This window comes from Ziziphus jujuba, chromosome 3 (genome assembly GCF_031755915.1).
Source record: "Ziziphus jujuba cultivar Dongzao chromosome 3, ASM3175591v1".
Taxonomy (NCBI): Eukaryota; Viridiplantae; Streptophyta; class Magnoliopsida; order Rosales; family Rhamnaceae; genus Ziziphus; species Ziziphus jujuba.
The window spans coordinates 16,790,125-16,809,775 of NC_083381.1; the positions used below are offsets into that span (position 1 = coordinate 16,790,125).

Here is a 19,651-nt window from a genome sequence, read left to right on the forward strand (position 1 = left end):
ACCAATATTATTCAAAGATGTTGGAGAGTTGAGACAGTCTTATATAATAAATATTTACTAGTTATGTGACAGACGAACTTGCATGGAAACAAGAATTTGCTTCATTTAGTTGCTACCACCAAATTCAACTAAATTAATAAATTTAATACAACTTTTATGTGCCTTTCCTCCATTGATGAAAAATTTTCCAATATAATGAACCATGATTGCTACTAATTTCAAGAAGGAAATTATTCGTTTTGACTTTTGACACCAAAAAAAAAGAAAAAAATCTAAAAATATTAGGAAAAACAAATGAAACATGAAAATTGTTCCTTCTGACTTTTCACACCAAGAAAAGAAATCTAAAGATATTAGCAAAAACAAATGAAACATGGAAAATGTTCGTTTTGAGTTTTCACACCAAGAAAAGAAATCTAATGACATTAGGAAAAACAAATGAAACAAAGGAAATTGTTTAAAATATGTTTTTTTAATTTCTTGGTTAAATGAACTGCATATACCTTACAAATGTTAAATCAAACTCCATACTTAAATCAATATTGACTCCTTCAGCTTGTCTAGTAATTCTACATGTACCAAAATGTCTACTAAATTTATTTACCAAACGATACATTATAAATTATTTTATTAGCATATTTATACAACCTAATTAAAGAATAGTGAATCCTTAAATAAACAAGTAAATTTAATAAAGTAATAATTAAATGTAACTGCATCATTTAGTAGATAAATTTGCTGAACATTTTGGTAACTCTAATATCATTGTAGCTTGTCACCACTAGATCAATCCTATGGCTTATCAACTAGTATGATGCACATGCTTTGTAATTCTGATGAATATTATTCAAGGAGGTTGGACAGTTGAGACAGCCTTTTATGATAAATACGAATATTAGCATCGTTGCATCCCAAATCAATTTTGGACGAGCACTTTGCCTCGTAAAATTTTTTCTCTGGTATTTTGCACCCTAAGTGGGAGAGTCTTTTGCAAGAAAATATCAAGGATATCATCTCCAAATCAGATTTAGAATCAATAAAATTATTGAATCCTTTGTCCATGAAAGACCTCTATTTCCACCATTTTCGTGAAAACCCCATCCTCATAGATAACAGTACCAAGATAAGCTATATATATTCTTTATTTTCTTCTTGATATTGATTTTTAGTTATGTTAAAGTTTTATTTCATGCAATTTCTTCAAATCCCTTTTTTCAATTTTGCTAGTAATTACTTTTAATCCCTTACTAATATAAAAGATCAATGTTTGGAGTACAGTTGAAAAATTATGAACAATATCGATGGAGTATGAGCGTAGGATGCCAATGGAGGCAGGACGTTACACACGATGTCATAAATAGGAGTTTGTTAAACACTCAGGATTAATATTATTCCATATATAATCATCGAATTTATAAATATGAATAATTTATATATAATGAAAATTATTAAAAATTTAATATTTATTTGGTCCGGTACTAAAAATATCTCAATTTTAATATCACTACATGAACAATCCAAATAAGACTATTCCATTCTTAATAGTAATAGACCGTACTTGTAATTTTAATTAGTTAAAGATCTCAAAACTTTAATTATTAATTACACACTGTTTTAGATCATATCCTTAAACTTAATCCTCACATATATATAAATATTATATATTAAGTTAAGGTCACATTAATAATCCTGGAATTTTCGTGTTATTTATAAAGTATTACTAATAATACATGTAAGCAAATGAAAAACAAATATAACTTTATTTATTAATTAGTAATATATTTACAACAAATATGCTTGTAGGGTACTATCTCTAACATCAACTTATGTAGTAAGGCTTATCAACTAGTAGTATGCAAATACTTTAAGTTTGACCAATATTATTTAAAGAAGTTAGAGAGTTGAGACAGTCTTATATAATAAATATTTACTAGTTATGTGACAGACGAACTTGCATGGAAACAAGAATTTGCTTCATCTAGTTGCTACCACCAAATTCAACTAAATTAATAAATTTAATACAACTTTTATGTGCCTTTCCTCCATTGATGAAAAATTTTCCAATATTATGAACCATGATTGCTATTAATATCTATATTTTGCAAGAAGGAAATTGTTCGTTTTGACTTTTGACACCAAGAAAAAAAGTCTAAAGATATTATGAAAAACAAATGAAGCAAAGGAAATTGTTTAAAATATGTTTCTTTAATTTCTTGGTTGAATGAACTTCATATACGTTACAAATGTTAAATCAAACTCCATACTTAAATCAATATTAACTCATTCAGCTTGTCCATTAATGTTATAGGTACTAAAATGTTCATTAAATTTATTTACCAAATGACATGTTATAAATTATTTTGTCAACATATTCATACAACCTAATTATAGAATAGTGAATCGTTAAATAGATAAGTGAATTAAAAAAAAACTTATTAAATATTATTACATCATTTGATAAATAAATTTGATGAACATTTTGATAACTTTAGCGTTATAGCAGCTTGTCACCACTAGACCACTCCTATGGCTTATCAACTAGTATTATGCACACGCTTTGTAAGTTTGATGAATATTATTCTAAGGAGGTTGGAGAGTTGAGATAGTCTTTTATGATAAATATGAAATTAGTAGCGTTGCACCTCAAAACTTTTTGGGGCTAGCACTTTGCCTCCTAAAAAAAAATTCTAATATTTTGCACCCTAAGTCTCACTTTACTTGCACCATTGATACTTTTGTGCAAAAGCCAAACAGCAGTGGTGATGTGATGTGCACATGATGTTTTAATAGGGTAGCAGATGCTTTAATTAAAATTAGGAAATTGAATTTAAAAAATAAAAAAATTTGGGTTGCCTCTGCTCGACTGTTGTGTCACGTTAATCTGGCCAGCAATTTGTGATACACACGCTCTTCCTATGACCAAATTTGACAAAAATAAATAAATAAATAAATAACACAAAACAAACAAATCCAATATATCAATGGACCACATAATTGTGCAGCCACAAGATTCACAGCGAGTGAGCACGGCGAGTGAGCTCGGCAAAAAATGTGTGGCAATTGGAAGACTTGGATTAGAGAAAGAGAGATAGCTTTGCAGTCTCATAAATTTATTAGAGAGAGTAAGATAGAGCTAAAGGTTTGAGCTTTGATTGCAGAGACTGAGAGACACAAAGAAGAAAAATGAGAAGAGACGGATCAAAGGACCTTTTGTTGTTCTTCGTCTTTTCTTTCCTCCCTCCCTCTCTCTTAAGCTTTGAAATTCAATTTTGTCAATATTGGACTATAGGATTTTATTCCACTCCGTGCAAGTCGAAACGGGCTGGCGCCTTCATGTGTTCTGATGACATTGTCACCAGTATCCATCTCATGACATAGCCTCTCCTTCACTAATTTCTGAATGATATGCAAGCGCGAGCCACAACAGTGAAGGAGAGGCAAACGGAATTTTTATTTTCTTTTTTAATTCAATTCCCTAATTTTAATTAAAATAGACAATGTAAAATGATATCTCCTATCCCTGTTAAATTATTATGTGTACATCACATGACCACTTAATTATAGCTTTTTAAGAGATGGACCAACGATATAAGTAAAGTTGCAGTTCAGGATGCAAAATGCTAAAATAAAAATTTTTTAAGATGCAAAATGCTAACTCTAACAAATTTCGGTGTGTAATGGTGTTAATTTCCCTAATGAATATATATTAGTTATGTCACAGTCCAACTTGTATGGAAGCAAGAATTTGCTTCATCTAGAAGCGACCACCAAAATCAACTAAATTAATCAATACAATTTTGATTTGCTCCAATCTTGGGTCAACCTTGGAGGGCAGTCCTTCTTTCATGGAATCTGTAGCTGATGAATTTTCTCCTTCTTTTCTGTATATATAGAGATACATATAAGAATTTCGTTCATATTTTCTTGTGTTTCTTCTTTAGAATTATACTTAGAGACATTTTTCTATATAGCTTTTTGGTTTTTCTAAGGAATAAAAAATATAGGAGAAAGAGGGACTTCTCAGAGAAGTCAAGAGTCAGAGATTCATCCAAAAACAAGCTGATACTGCATATTGGAGGGAAACCGAAAATGGATTCTGATGCTACATGGGAGAGTCGTTTGCCAAAAAATTATATGGATATCATCTCCAGATCAGATTCAGCATCATATTTGTATCCTTTGCCCAAGGAAGAACTATATAACCATTTTCTTAACCACCCCACCATCATAGATAATGGTACCAAGGTAAGCAAAAAAAAAACAGAAAAAAAAAAAAGAATCATTTTTCTTGATATTGATTTTTAGTTATGTTAAAGTTTTATTTCCTTCAAGTTCTTCAAATTAATCCCTTTTTCATCTCTGCTAGTAATTACTTTTAATCCCTCACTAATACAAGAGATAATGTATTCAACAAAACAAATGGTTATATTGAATTAGTTGAAAGAATGATTTAAAATGATTATGTTTAGAATTTTATTAATCATCATATATTAACATGCTTATTAACCAATAAATTAAATTTTTTCTCTTCTTCTTATAATTTTATTTTTGGGTCTCCTCTGCTTTGCTTGAGTTATAAACGTTGACTCCATGTTTCATTCTTTGACCACAGAGCTTTGCAATAGATAAAAAGAGTGAGAAATCATGCTATATGATAGGGGCAAGAGGGCTTGAAATTGAACATGTAGAAAAGCCACAGTATTGGCAATGGAAATCTCTACCTGTGTCAAGGTATATATTTTCTCACTCCTGTATTGATCTTTTTTTGTTCAAAATTCTCTTTTTAGATGATGCTTCATCTATTTATTCTAATGGATTTAAAATATTTACTTGGGCTGTAGCAAAAGCAATTTCTTAGTTGCGATATCGACAAGAATTTTTTTTTTTTAAAAAGAAAATTAATTATAATTATAAAATGCATTTTATCTACTAAAACAGTTTTCAAAACATGAAGTCAGCTTGAAAATTTTGGTGAAAAAGCTTCTATAATGAATATTGTTGTGACCAAAAATCTCTTTTTAGATGATGCTTCATCTATTTATTCTAATGGATTTAAAATATTTACTTGGGCTGTAGCAAAAGCAATTTCTTAGTTGCGATATCGACAAGAATTTTTTTTTTTAAAAAAGAAAATTAATTATAATTATAAAATGTATTTTATCTACTAAAACAGTTTTCAAAACATGAAGTCAGCTTGAAAATTTTGGTGAAAAAGCTTCTATAATGAATATTGTTGTGACCATATATAAATATATATATATATATATATATATATATGCATATTTTTATTGATTGACAGGTTCTCGGAAGTAGCTGAACTCAAAGAAGTATGGTTTCTCCACATAAAAGGAAAAATAGAAAAAATGATGTTGCCCCCTGGAACTTATGGAGTTTACTTTGTGTATAAGCTTACAGAAAACATATCCGTATTTCGTCGAGTACCTGTTGAGTTAAGCGTCGATTTCAATGGACAAGTGAAGGGGAACGGGCCAAACAACTACCTCGACCCTTTGCATCCACGTCAAAATGATAGAGGAGATGGGTGGAGGGAGATTGAGATGGGTGAGTTCTCCATTAAAGATGGAGAGAATGACAGACTTGTGTTCATGCTCAAGGAGTATGATACTAAAACTAAGAAGAATGGACTCATTGTAGAAGGGATTGAGATTAGGGCTAAACATGGATAGAAATTAATTAGTTATGGTTTATTGTTGTCAATAATGGAGAAGGGCGGAGCCACATCTCCCTCGCCCTTTTTTGACTTTTACTTTTACCATATGTGCATTTTATTATATTTTAAGCTTGTATTTTGTATTTTGAATATTTTTGGTATATTTAGTAATGTTACATGTAATAAAATATTTACTAAATAATACGTATTAATATATTTATACAGTCAATTTTTAAATAGATAATGAATTAAAATAAATAAATTAATTAAATATTATCACATCATTTATCATATGATTTAATAAATAAATTTGGTTAATATTTTGGTAACTCTAACATTATTGATATTTTTGTTAATTTCCATGATTGTCAATTCAACATTACCATTTAGAGTTTGTAATTATCTATAACTTGTCATTAAATCAGTTGAAATAATAAATTAGCTTTACAAATAAATTTGATTAGTTTGTCATTTAGATATAGATGACTAATTATGTGTATTATAATCTTTTATTATTATTATGTTTTTTTTTGGACCCAATATTATTTGTTACTCAAAATCAAGTTTTTTATAGAGTATAAGACTGTGAGATTATTTTACCATCATATTGACAAATAGAAATCTCTTACTTTTTTGTACATGATGGCTAACACTTAGCATTTTATATAGTTTTTCAGTCCTTTTTCTCTTCAACATATTTGTACTTATGTTCAATAAAATCAAGTAATTTAATTTATGCTTGTTTTAATTATTTTCAAAGAAAATAAGACAATTATATGAAGTTCATGTGTATGTTCATTTTATTTTTTAAATAATTTGATTTTAAGTATTAATTGTTTTATCAAAAGAAATTTAATTCGTAGTCCCAACCTAACATTAATCCTGGCTTCGCCTCTTAAGATGGGGATTTGGATTTTTGGACCTTTGGGGTCTCCGAAAGGACAATATTGTCTTGACCTTAAATGGTGGAACCTTTATATGCTATCATATCCTTGTCATACATTTAAAATATATTTTCACCAATTTTCTTCTTTAGAACGTAAAAGAGGAGCAATCGATATTAAATATAAAAAAATTATTGTGGATCAATTTTCATCCATTTCCCAACTTCATTTATTTTAATTTATTTATTTAACTAGAAGCTGGGACTTGCAGATTGCTTCCTTTGCGGGTGCTAAGTGTCAATTGGACCTACTTCATTATTTTGAAAAAAATTTACATACTTCCAAGAAGACCAACTCTCCAACTCTGAACTCACAATGGTGTGTGTCCTAAATATGTTCTCATATATGTGATGTGAGATGGATAAATTATTCGACATTAAAATATGCCTGTTGTTTTTTATTTTATATTTTTGGCACATATTTTAAATTAAAGTGGGTAAGATTTGGAATTCAGAAATTTCATGAGGAAATTGGACTGCGTCCAATAGGATAAATTTAGGAGGTAAGATCCTTTTCTCAATTGCCTTATCTTTTCATTTTTTATTTTAAAGTTAATCTATTCCTTGACTATGAGCTAAAGATGCATATATATATATATATATATATTTATATATATTTATTAACATTGGAGATGGGGATTTAAATTAATATGGTCCTTTGCAGCGGTCTCCAGAAGACAATTAATATTGTCTTCACCCTAAATGGTGGAACCTTAATATACATCTTAATATACATATGCTATCGTGTACTATGCCTTGTCATAGATTTGAAGGATATGATATTTACCAATTTTCTCATTCAGAATGTAAAAGAGGATCCATCAATAGTCAATAAAACAATTTATTGTGGATCAACTTTTCATCCATTTCCCAACTTCATTTTATTGATATTATTATTTTTTAAGTAGAAGCGGTGCTAAATGTCAATTGGACCTACTTCATTATTCTTTGAAAATATTTTACATACTTGGTGTTGGTCATAAATATATATGTATATATATATATACGAGTCTCATATATGTCATGTGAGAAGGATAAATTATGCGTCATTAAAATATGCCTGTTATTTTTTATTTTATTTTTTCGGGACATACTTTAAATCAAAACCGGGTAGATTTCGAGTTCAAAAATTTCATACAAAAATTGGACTGCGTCCAACCGCATAAATTTATTTGTACCTTGTCTGTGTATTATACGGATAGCAATATTTTAGAAATATTTTGAAAAAAGTGCATGTCCCCTTAATTTCTAATCTCAAATTGCATGATTTTGTAAATATTTTATTATAAAAGTTGAAGTATCTCTTGTTGAAAAAGAAACTACTTGTTAATGTTCTAACCTTTGAATATGGATTAGGTTCAACTCAATTAGGTGCGGAAGCATTCCATGGTTAAAGACAAAAATGAAATATATTTTATTATAAAAAGTGATTCTGTAACACCCCGTCCCAAATCGCACCGGAATCCGTGCACGTTGACCGAGGTTGATCGTTGACCGAAGGGGTCAAAAGTTGACTTTTGACTCGGTGGGAATTTCGAGTTGACCAGGGTACCGTGGCGAAGTGCACGATGCCACGAGTTCGTAGACTGGTAGCACGTCGAAAACGAAGCTACGGTTTGAAAGTTATGGACGAAACAAGTTGCGGTCCAAACTGTCCAAGGGGTGCTGGAGTTGACTTTTTGTTTATGGGGAATTGAGCTTTGACCCGTGCATGGTTGTGAAGTGCTCGTCGATACGAGTTCACAGACTAGCGGCACGCTCAAAACGGACATCCGGTTAAAAAGTTATGGACGTTTGAAGTTTACCGGATACCGTATTATTTTAATGTTTTTGGTCGGTGAACAGTGAAATGCCACGTGTCAGCTTCTGATTGGTCCATGTGGCATGAACAGTGTCACATCGGGGTTTTTATTTGTTAAAAGTCTCGGGGAAGAGAGAGAAAGAGAGAGAGAGAGCCACCGCCGGCCACCGGAGTTTTCCACTGTTCCGGCCGATCTACAGTGCACGCGCCGGCCAGCAACGTTGCTCTCCTCATTTCCGGCAAAACCTCCAAATTTCACGGCGAACGGCCGCCGGACGCGCCCGGATCGGACCTCCGAAGTTTGGCGGCGAGTTTTCCCCTCCACCGCCGGCCACCGCGAATCGACCCTGTTCCGGCCTATCTACAGTACACGCGCCAGCTAGCCTTGATCCTCTCCTCAAGTCCGGCCGACCCACCAAAAATCACGGCCATCGGACCACCGACGCGCCGGGATCGGAGCGTTTTTCGGCGAGGGGCCGGAAATCTTCAAACGGTGATTTCTCCGCCGTCCGACCTCCGTTTTGCTCACCGCCGGTCCCGTTGGGTTGCTCTCCTCAAGATCTACAAGTCTACAAAATTTCACGACCAACGGCCACCGCACGCGCCGCCGCCGGCGACGGTTGCCGGTGACCGTGGCGGCTCGCCGGAAAATACTGTTCCGGTGAGTACCCGAAATTCCGGCCAGCTCCATTCCGCTGTGTTCGACCTCCTGAATCCGAATCCGACTTCCGTTTCCGCCAATTCGTGACGGTTTGGGAGAATTGCGGAGCCGAAATCCGAAAAGCTATCCGGCGAGATTCCGACCCCGTCGGGTCCGATCACTGGAAAGTAAGACCGAATCCGTGATTCTCATCATGCGAACTTCGATTCGGTGCACGCGCGAGTAGTGGAGTTGATCCCGAGGAGGATCTTAGTTGATTTGCGTGCTCCAGGTGAGTGACCCACCTTCAAAAATTATTTTGGGCAATTAATTATATTTAAATTGGTATTTAAATTGGTATTTAAATTATGCTCATGTGGTGTGATTTAATTATGGTTTTATTGTGGTTTAATTTATTTGTTATGCATGAGCAAGGTGTATTTCGGTAGTATTTGTACGTGGTTTTCAGTATCGATTTTCGGGCATAATTGGGTTAAATATTTTACGAAAATATTTGGTTATATTTTATAAATTATGCCCGCGGTATTTTTATGGTTGCATCACGTACTTCGAGAAAATTGTGGTTTGTTGGTTATCAATGTTTCGTACCGGGTTATTAAATAAAAATATGTGGGATGGTGTTTTGTGAAAATATGGTATACTTCCCACGGTGGTTTTTGGAAAAACGGTACGGTTGGTTGTTAATGGTTATTTTTAGACGCACTCATACAGTATTGGTGTTCTGGTGTATGGTGTATGGACACGTGGTAGTGCGCGGTTATTATCTGGTTTAGCGCACGGTTATTACTTCACCCGTTGTTGCCATTGGACCGTGGGCAGGCAAGTTTGTTTGCGCACAGCCGCCCCCCTCCTTGGCCGGGTGATGGTTTTAGCAGTCGGTACTGTCGGGACGCCGAAGTGACCGCTGCAGGTTTCTCTCTTTAACCCCCCGCCAGTCGGTGCTCGGGACGCTGGGTATCGGAGGGCATCACCGGTATATGGTGTGGTGCGTCAGGTGTAATTGTCGGTGCAAATTGCAAATAATGGTTTAAACCCCAAAGGTGTTCAAAATTTATTTACTATAATTTATTATATATATATATATATATTTTTTTTTTTATATATTTGGGGTATGTTGTTTTATTTAATTATTGTTTATCGAATAGTTTAATCCCTTGGTTTTTGGGAGGTATGTACATTGGGTTTTGCGAAAAGGTTTTAAAAAGGGAACATTTCAAATGGAGCGATTGGTGAGAATTTTGAGGGAAATTATTATTTTTCAACAGTTATTATTATTTATTTATTAATTGTTGGTATTTGTTTTATTCCTTAATTGTTATTACTATTATTTTTTTTATTATTAAAAGGTGTTCAGTAGTTCGGGTTACTCACGGAGATGATTAGCATCTCACACTCTTAAATTCCGTTCCTTTAGGTGCAAGTGGTGGTAGACGTTCTTCCGGAGCGAACCAAGTTTTCCGCTGCTGTTGTGTTTCGAGACGTACTCTATACTCTTTCATTTCAGTGTATTATTTCTTTTCAGCCTTGTTGTATTTCTGTTGTTTAGCACTTCTTAAAGCTCTGTATACTATTGGGATATTTCTGTTTTATTTATGCACTGGACTGTTGTTGTTTTTGAGAAGTGCTGGAAATTGTGGAATCAGTTTGTAGTTTGTGGGAGGAATAAGGGGATGTTTATAGAAGTGTGTTTTCAGTGCAGGTAAATTTGTGGTAAGTAAATCCCTTAGGGGAGGTGCTGCCGGATTTTCCGTTGGAAGGTTCGGTGGTATTTCCCTGGGATCAGGGCTTGTCTAGGGTTCCGGAGGAGGAATTCTGGACGGGTCCTGACAGATTCGCTCCCCAAGAAGGATCTGTTTTACCATCTTTCATGTGACAGCCCTTCATCATTGAAAAAATTTGTAGTCCTTTCATAAGAGCCGATTGTTAATATTTTGAAAATTGATTTGTATGATTTTTCGAGTGTTTTCTTGTTCGGTTTAAACTTATAAAATTTTAAAATAATTTGCTACAATTTGGTTCGATATGTTCATAAAAATTTTGAGTTTAAACACTCAGTTCGTTATAAGATGAAAATTATAAAAATTAAATATTTTTTAAATAAAAATTTTAATATTAATCATTAATAGATTTTATTTATTCTATTATTTTAATTATAAAATTAATTTATATAAAAAAATAAAATATAAAAATTATATTTTATGTATTATAAATATTTAATATGTTTAAATTTTTAATACAATTTTGGTATGAATATATATAAATAATAAATTTAAAGTATTTATAAGTTTGATTAATTATTCAAGGTCAGTTGAAGAGCTTCATTTCTTGTTTAAGTTTGAACTTCTTTTTCTATGAATCAAATTTTGAACGAGCCAAAATCAAACCGAGTTTGAGGTCATCATAGACTATTTGAATCTATCGAAAACCCTAAAAAAGATGAGAGGAGAGAGAGCAAATTAAGAAAAAAAATTTTTTAAAAACTTTAACAAAATAAATAAAGATAATAAAATTTTATTTATAATTTTGTTTAATTTTCATTTTAACTTTTAAAAATATAATAGTAAATTAAACAATCATATAAGAGAGAGAGTGACAGTGTTATAAAATAAGGGATGTGGTTGATTTTTATAAAATCTAAAGGATATTTTCAAATTACCCCAAATCTAAAACGGGCTAAATGAATTAATACCTATAAATAAATATATGCTAGTTATGACCCAATGGAAGTTGTATGGAAACAAGAATTTGCTTCATCTAGTTTTTATTTTTTATTTTTTATTTTTTTGGGCACAGCAAAAGCAACTATGGAAGGCAAACTTTCTTTCCAGGAATCTTTGTTTTGAGCTGATGAATTTTCCCCTTCTTTTGTGTTTGTGTGTTTATATATATCTATATATAAGAATTTGGTTCATCATATTTCTTCTGTTTCTTGTTTTGAAACAAATCAGATTTTACCCCTATTGTAAGAAGTAGCCATGTCAAAATGCTTTTACTGATATGGCATGAACAGTAACCACTTTCTGTTTAAAAAAAAAAAAAAAAAAAGGAAACAACAAAATATACAGTTTTGTCTCTTGTATAAATATCAATATAATTAATGAAAATAGTTGTATCGAAGTTTCCAGAAAACTAAACAGAGTTCTTTCTTCTCTCTCTCTCTTATCTGTTTTTCTTTTTCATTTCTTTTCTTTCTTTGGGTTTCAGATTTTCTCATGGTATCAGAGCTGATATTTGATCCATAGATCTGAAAATGGTGAACTCTGAAGCTACAAAAATGGTAGATTCTTTAGGTAATTCAATAACGGATCGTTTTAATGCTTCGTTGATTACGTTGTCTCCGTTTCCCAGCAGTATTCTGAAGTTGACAGATGAAAATTTTCTCATTTGGACGTCTCAGATTCTACCAATTCTGAGAGGTTATAAGCTTGAAAAATTTGTTCTTCTTGATGAGCCTCAGTTTATGCGCGACTTTGTCTTTGGTGATCTGGAGGTAAATGATGACAGCCTTTCAAAATTTTCATCTGACCAACAGCTATGGATCTTGCAAGATCAATTTTTGCTTGGCTGGTTGGTTTCGGCCATTACAGTTGAGGAACTTGGAGATCTAATTGGCTTAAAAACTTCAAGACGACTCTGGGTTACAATTGAAGAAAATTATGCCTTTCAATCTGAAATTGCAATGCTTCATCTTAGGAACCAATTGCAAACCACCAAGAAATGATCTATCAGGATTATCGATTACTGCAAGAAAATGAAGAAAATTGCAGATCAATTGTGTGCTGCTGGTTTCTTTGTGTCTGAAAAGGAATTGGTTATGTGTATTCTAACGGGATTGGGACCAAAATATGAGACCATTCGTGTCAGTTATACCAGTCGGCCTCCATTACCAAGCTTACAGGAGGTAAAGACTTATCTTTCACATTATGAAGCAACTCTTGAGCAAAATACTACGCTAAATGCATTTAATTCTACAAATCTTGCTAGTGCCTTTAATAATCAGTTGCAGTTAGGCTCTCATACTTCCTCTCCTTTGTCTAATATTGATCACTCTGCTAGTAGTGGTCGTTCTTTTCTACATACTTCTGGTAATGTTGATTCTTGTTTTGGTAAATTTGGTGAACGAGGAAGGTAGGATGATAGTAGAAATAGAGGTTTTTATGGCAGAGGAAGAGGTCGAGGTCGCAGTGGTAGATCTTGGAAACCACAGTGCCAAATTTGTGGCATTTATGGTCATTTAGCAAATGTGTGCTATTATCGTGATTCCAATTCTGGCCATTCTGTCTTTCAAGGTTTTTCTGGTCCTCCCACTGCTTAGGCTAATTTTCCTTCTGCATTTCAACATACTGGTGTGAATGCTAATTTTTCTCAGTTTTACAACCCTTCATCTATTTTTAGTGGTGTTTCAACTCCATTTTCTGGCATGTTGCAACCTGGAGTGTATGGTTCTACTATTCCTCAGTTTGGTGCTAGTTTTAATAATTCTTGTCCAAGTGGTGGAGGCATGTTTCCCGTTGCTGCAGGATATTCATCATTAGCTGCTTCACCTCTGTTAAGTTCCTCAGGCTGTCATACTCCCAGTGGTCCAATGTTCTCTCCCACTCATACTTCTACTGCTAACAGGTCTTCTTTAAATGGTTCAACATCTGTTAATATGGCAATGACTCCTGTTCTAATGGATGATCCTAACTGGTACTTGGACAGTAGTGCTACTAACCATGTGGTTAGTGATGGTGATAACCTTTTGTAGAAACTAGAATATAATGGGAGTAATAAGCTTCTTGTTGGAAATGGTCAAAGTCTTGACATTGCAAGCATAGGTAATGCATTGATATATTCCATTTCCCATCCTAAACATGCTTTGATCTTAAAGAATGTCGTAGTTGTTCCTTCTATTGCTAAGAATTTGTTAAGCATATCAAAGTTAGTTTGTGACAACAATGTTATTGTTGAATTTAATGTTACTATCTGCTTAATTAAGGACAAACAGATGGGTCTGGTAGTTCTCAAAGGAGTACTTGAGGATGGACTCTATAAACTTCAAGTGCCGTATAAAACCTCACTGAACAAGAATTCTTGTTGCCTGGCTCGACAGCTCTCTTTCTCTAATAATGCTATTCTATCTTCAGTACCAAAAAAGGAAATGTGTGTCTTGTCTGGTGTCCTTTGTTCTTCTGTTTTATATGATAAGCAGAATGGTGTATTTCATCCGTGTACTTATGCTGATAATACTTCTTGTTCTATCTCAGATCAACATACAGTTTTTGTTTCTCAAGTGTTTCAGATATTAGTTTGGCATGTAAAGCTACTAGGTTGTTGATGTTAATGTTTTACATCAACGTTTAGGACATGCTTCAGCACCTATTGTTCATAAAGTTGTATCATTGTACAAACCAGATTTGGAACTTAATAAAACTTTTTCTTTCTGTGATGCTTGTCAATATGGTAAGAGTCATCTTTGTCATTTTCCTTCATCTGACTCCAAAGCATCTAAGCCTCTTGAATTGATTCATACTCATGTTTGGGGTCCTGCATCTACTATTTCCAAGGGTGGTTTTCGATATTACATTCATTTTTTGGATGATTATTCAAGATATACATGGATTTATCCAATGACTGTAAAATCTGAAGCTATTTCTATTTTTAAGAATTTTCATTTGATGGTTGAACGGATGTTTAATACTAAGATTAAGTGTTTGCAATCTGATTGGGGTGGCGAATATAGATCTTTTCTTCCTTATCTGCAAAGTCATGGCATTCAGTTTCGACATTCTTGTCCTCATATGCATCAGTAAAATGGTAGAGCTGAAAGGAAACATAGACACATTGTTGAAATAGGTTTATGTTTACTTGCTCAAGCTCATATGCCATTACTATATTGGTGGGAAGCTTTTAGTACAGCAATATATATCATCAATCGGTTGCCTACTGCTATTCTTAGTTCTAAAAGTCCTTATCAAATGTTGTTTCACAAACTTCCAGATTATAGTTTTCTTAAAGTTTTTGGCAGTGCTTATTATCCATTTTTAAGGCCTTATCAGCAGCACAAGTTTCAGTTTCATAGTGAAAAGTGTGTCTTTCTTGGTTGTAGTGCTTATCACAAGGGCTATAAGTGCTTAAGCAAGACCGGTAAGATTTATATTGCTAGGAGTGTTATTTTCAATAAGCAGGATTTTCCATTCTCTACTGGTTTTCTACAGCATCTGTCCAAGTCAGTACCTCCAGCTTCTGAAATATCAAATACTCCACTGATATTATTGAAGTCTTCTTCTTTTGGTGATCATACTTCTCAGAATTCTTCTTCATCTCTCCCTAACTTGGCTGGTACATTTGCTTCATCAGATTATTTGAACTCTACAGCTCCATTAGTTTCTACTCACCATGTATCATCTTCTTCGAATAAGGCTGTTCCAGCTAATGATTCTTTACATCTTGAGTCCACAAGTTCTCTGCCTGTTGATGTTGCCTCTTTGCCTGTTGTTTCGAGTTCTTCCACTATACCAGGTGTACAGCTTGATGTTGTTTTACCACCACTCTCTTCTCAAAAATCAATGTTGGTTTCTCTTCATCCTATGCAAACTATATCAAAGACAGGGGCTTTGAAACCAAAAGTTTTTAATGTTCATCAATCCTCTTTTTGTGCTGGTGTTGAAAAAAAAGAACCTAAGTCTGTTCATGAAGCTTTGTCAAATCCTAGGTGAAGAAATGCAATGGATAAAGAGTATGACGCTCTCATTAAAAACAACACCTGGTCCTTGGTGCCTTATTGTTCGGGGATGAATATTGTTGGTCATAAATGGGTGTTTCATATTAAACGAAATGCTGACGGTTCTGTAGAAAGTTATAAAGCTCGGCTGGTAGCAAAAGGATTTCATCAGCAACCTAGGTTTGATTTTAATGAGACTTTCAATCCTGTTGTCAAGCCTACTACAATAAGACTAGTGCTTAGGCTTGATGTTGCTCAAGGGTGGATTGTGAAACAGTTGGACTTCAACAATGCTTTTCTTAATGGTGATTTGCATGAGGTTGTTTATCTTTCTCAACCACAAGGTTATGAAAGTAAGAAGTTTCCTACTCATGTGTGTAAACTTCATAAGGCTTTGTATGGGTTAAAACAAGCTCCAAGAGCTTGGTATGATAAACTAAAACAGGTTTTATTAGTCAAAGGATTTCGAAATTCCATTTCAGATTCATCCTTGTTTGTTCTCAGAACAAAATCAGCTTATCCTTTAGTGTTGGTATATGTCGATGATATTATCATTACTGGATCTAATGGATCTATCATTCAAAAGCTTGTTTCAGATCTTAATTCTCAGTTTTCTTTGAAGGATTTGCGTGACTTACATTTTTTCTTGGGCATTGAAGTCAGGCGGAACTCCAAAGGCATGTTACTCACTCAAACTAAGTATATAAGTGATCTTCTTAAGAAAACAGGTATGGATGGTGCAAAATCCTATCCTTCACCTATTATTGTTAGTAAGCCTCTCTCTTTAGCTAAAGGTGATCCTTTATCTGATCTAGAACTTTTTAGAAGTACCATTGGAAGTCTTCAATATCTTACTATAACAAGACCTGATATCTGCTTTACTGTTAATAAGCTTAGTCAATTTGTTCATGCACCAACTTCTTCTCATTGGGAAGCTTGTAAAAGATTGTTGAGGTACTTAAAGGGTACAGCAGATCATGGTTTACAATTACATTCTTCTGTGAAATTGGTTATACATGGTTTTACTGATTCTGATTGGGCTAGTGATCGAGATGATAGGCGATCCACCAGTGGTTATGGAATTTTTCTTGGCTCCAATTTAATCTCTTGGAGCTCTAAGAAGCAAGATGTGGTTGCTCGTTTAAGTACCGAAGCTGAATATAGAGCCTTAGCTCATATAACTTCAGAATTATACTGGCTATAAAATCTACTTTTAGAATTGCAAGTTACATTGCCGACACCTTTGATCTGGACAGATAGTCTGAGTGCTGCTGCTTTAGCTTCAAATCCTGTTCTTCATCAGAGAACAAAGCACATTGAGCTGGATATACATTTTGTTAGAGACAAGCTGCTGAACAAGTCTATTGAAATCAGATATGTACCAACTAAAGAGCAGGTAGCAGATGTCTTCACAAAGGCTTTAGGCACAGCAAGGTTCTTATACTTAAAGTCCAGACTCAAAGTTGTAAATGGTGTTTAGGTTGTTTAAATCAAAGGGGGAATTTTTTTTTTTTTTTTTTTGTCTTGTCAAACTCCTTTTCTTCTTTTGTTAAAAAAAAAATGAGTTTGAAGGGGGAATGTTGTAAGAAGTAGCCATGTCAAAATGCTTTTGCTGATATGGCGTGAACAGTAACCACTTTTTTGTTAAAAAAAAAAAAAAAAAAAAGGAAACAACAAAATATACAGTTTTGTCTCTTGTATAAATATCAATATAATTAATGAAAATAGTTGTATCGAAGTTTCTAGAAAACTAAACAGAGTTCTTTCTTCTCTCTCTCTCTTCTCTGTTTTTCTTTTTCATTTCTTTTCTTTCTTTGGGTTTCAGATTTTCTCAACCCCAAAAAAAAAAGAAAAAAACTTATTTGCTATAGCTTTTTAGTGTTTTTATTTTTTTATTTTTTTATTTTTTTGGGAAGAAAAAAGAACAGAGGGATGGGTCTATCAGAGATTAAGGCCCGGGGTGAAGAGTTTGTCTACAAAAATTTTTATAAAGAAGAGCGAAAGAATTACGGCTATGGTGTGCCAGAAAAAATTAGTTCGGAAGGAAAACAGGACATATCAGAAGGAAAAATTGGTAAAAAAGCTGATGATCAAGGAGTCAGGGAACCAGAAATGGATATTAAGGAAGAGAAAGAAAAAGGAAAAGCAGAAATGGGTATTACTGTTCATAATGAAAATGCATACAGTTCGTTATCAGTATCATCATCATCTCCTTGTGCTGTTAATGATGATTCTGATGCTAAGTCGGAGAGTCTTTTGCCAGAAAATATCGAGGATATCATCTCCAGATCGGATTCAGAATCAAAAAAATTATTGAATTCTTTGTCCATGAATGACCTCTATTTCCATTTATGTAAAATCCCCATCTTCATAGATAAAGGTACCAAGGTAAGCTATATATATATATATATATATTCATTTTTTTCTTGATATTAATTTTTAGTTATGTTGAAGTTTTATTTCCTGCAATTTCTCCAAATCCCTTTTTTTAATTTTTGCTAGTAATTACTTTTAATCCCTCACTAATACAAAACCAATGTTTTGAACAAAGCAAATAGCTATATTGCATTAGTTGAAAAATGATTTAAGATGATTATGTTTCGAATTTTGTTAATCATCATATTTTAACATGTTTGTCAACAAATTATTTATTTATTTTTTTTGGTATCCTCAACTTTGCTTGAGTTATATAAATGTTGACTCCATCTTTCATTTCTTTTACCATAGAGCATATCAATAGATGAAGGGAGTGGAAAAATATGTTGTATGATAGGGGCAAAAGGGCTTACAATTGAGCATGCAGAAGCATCAGAGTGCTGGCAATGGAAATCTCTACCTGAGACGTATAGGTATAAATTCTCTCACTCCTTGTCAATCTTATTTGTTCAAAATTTTCTTGTAAGATGATGCTTCATCTATTTTTAATGGATTAAAAATTTTGCTTAGGCTGTAGCAAAGCTAGTTTCTTAGTTGCAATATCGATCAGATATTTAAATAAAAAAAATTCCTAATGATAATTATAAAATGCGTTTTATATCTAGTAATTAAAACAGTGTTCAAAATATGAATTCAGCTTGAAATTGTGATGAAAATGCTTGTATAATGAGTATTGTTGTGACTATCTATATATATGTGTGTGTGCATATTATTGATTGACAGGTTCTCCCAAGTAGCTGAAAGCAAAGAAGTATGGTTTCTCCACATCAAAGGACAAATAAGGACAAATATGTTGTCCTCTAAAACAACTTATGGAGTTTACTTTGTGTATAAGTTTGCAGAGAGCATATCCGAATTTCATGAAGAACCTGTTGAGTTGTGTGTCAAATTCAAAAAGCAACAGAAAGGGAAGGGGCCGGGCAATTACCTCGACCCTTCGCAGCCATGTCAAGATGGTAGAGAAGGGTGGAGGGAGATTGAGATGGGTGAGTTCTTCATTGAACATGGAGAGAATGAAAAAGTTGTGTGCATCCTCATGCAGAAAGATAATGATGTTAAGAAAGCAGGACTCATTGTAGATGGTATTGAGTTTAGGCCTAAAAATGGATAGAAATTAATTAGTTATAATTTATTATTATTATTATTATTATTATTATATTAATATTGGAGATGTGGATTTGGATTTTGGACCTTTGGAGCCGTCTCCAGAAGGACAATATTGTCTCGACATTAAATGGTGTAACCTTTATATATATTCGTCTAATATGTCTTGTCATACATGTGAAGGATACATATGATTTTTAGCAACTTTTCTTATTTAGAATGTGAAGAAGGATATATATATATAAGAAAATTCTATGGTGCAGATGGTCCACATGCGAATGGCATCCAAAACCAATATTTTTTGGATGAAAACGTCGGTTTTGATGTGTACA

The 19,651-nt window shown here is 33.3% G+C and overlaps 3 protein-coding genes across 4 annotated transcripts in view; all 3 read left to right on the top strand.

Annotated features, from left to right (window-relative positions):
- LOC107422510 (putative F-box protein PP2-B12) overlaps positions 1-19,651 on the top strand; it is a 111,887-nt gene that overhangs the window by 80,710 nt on the left and 11,526 nt on the right. The window lies entirely within an intron of this gene.
- Positions 3,890-5,878, top strand: LOC107422536 (F-box protein At2g02240). Its single transcript, XM_048478141.2, has 3 exons — positions 3,890-4,245; positions 4,613-4,731; positions 5,300-5,878. The coding sequence occupies exons 1-3, from the start codon at positions 4,090-4,092 to the stop codon at positions 5,685-5,687; spliced, it is 663 nt and encodes a 220-aa protein (XP_048334098.2). The 5' UTR covers positions 3,890-4,089; the 3' UTR covers positions 5,688-5,878.
- On the top strand, positions 17,629-19,493 carry LOC112492413 (F-box protein PP2-B10). Its single transcript, XM_025076043.3, has 3 exons — positions 17,629-18,167; positions 18,507-18,628; positions 18,939-19,493. Exons 1-3 carry the CDS (start codon positions 17,712-17,714, stop codon positions 19,324-19,326), a joined length of 966 nt encoding a protein of 321 aa, XP_024931811.3. The 5' UTR covers positions 17,629-17,711; the 3' UTR covers positions 19,327-19,493.

Coding starts and splice junctions, on each gene's coding strand:
- LOC112492413 (XM_025076043.3), top strand. CDS start 17,712: ATGGGTCTATCAGAGATTAAGGCCCGGGGTGAAGAGTTTGTCTACAAA. Junction 18,168..18,506: donor TCATAGATAAAGGTACCAAG/GTAAGCTATATA, acceptor CTTTTACCATAG/AGCATATCAATAGATGAAGG. Junction 18,629..18,938: donor TCTCTACCTGAGACGTATAG/GTATAAATTCTC, acceptor ATTGATTGACAG/GTTCTCCCAAGTAGCTGAAA.
- LOC107422536 (XM_048478141.2), top strand. CDS start 4,090: ATGGATTCTGATGCTACATGGGAGAGTCGTTTGCCAAAAAATTATATG. Junction 4,246..4,612: donor TCATAGATAATGGTACCAAG/GTAAGCAAAAAA, acceptor CTTTGACCACAG/AGCTTTGCAATAGATAAAAA. Junction 4,732..5,299: donor AAATCTCTACCTGTGTCAAG/GTATATATTTTC, acceptor ATTGATTGACAG/GTTCTCGGAAGTAGCTGAAC.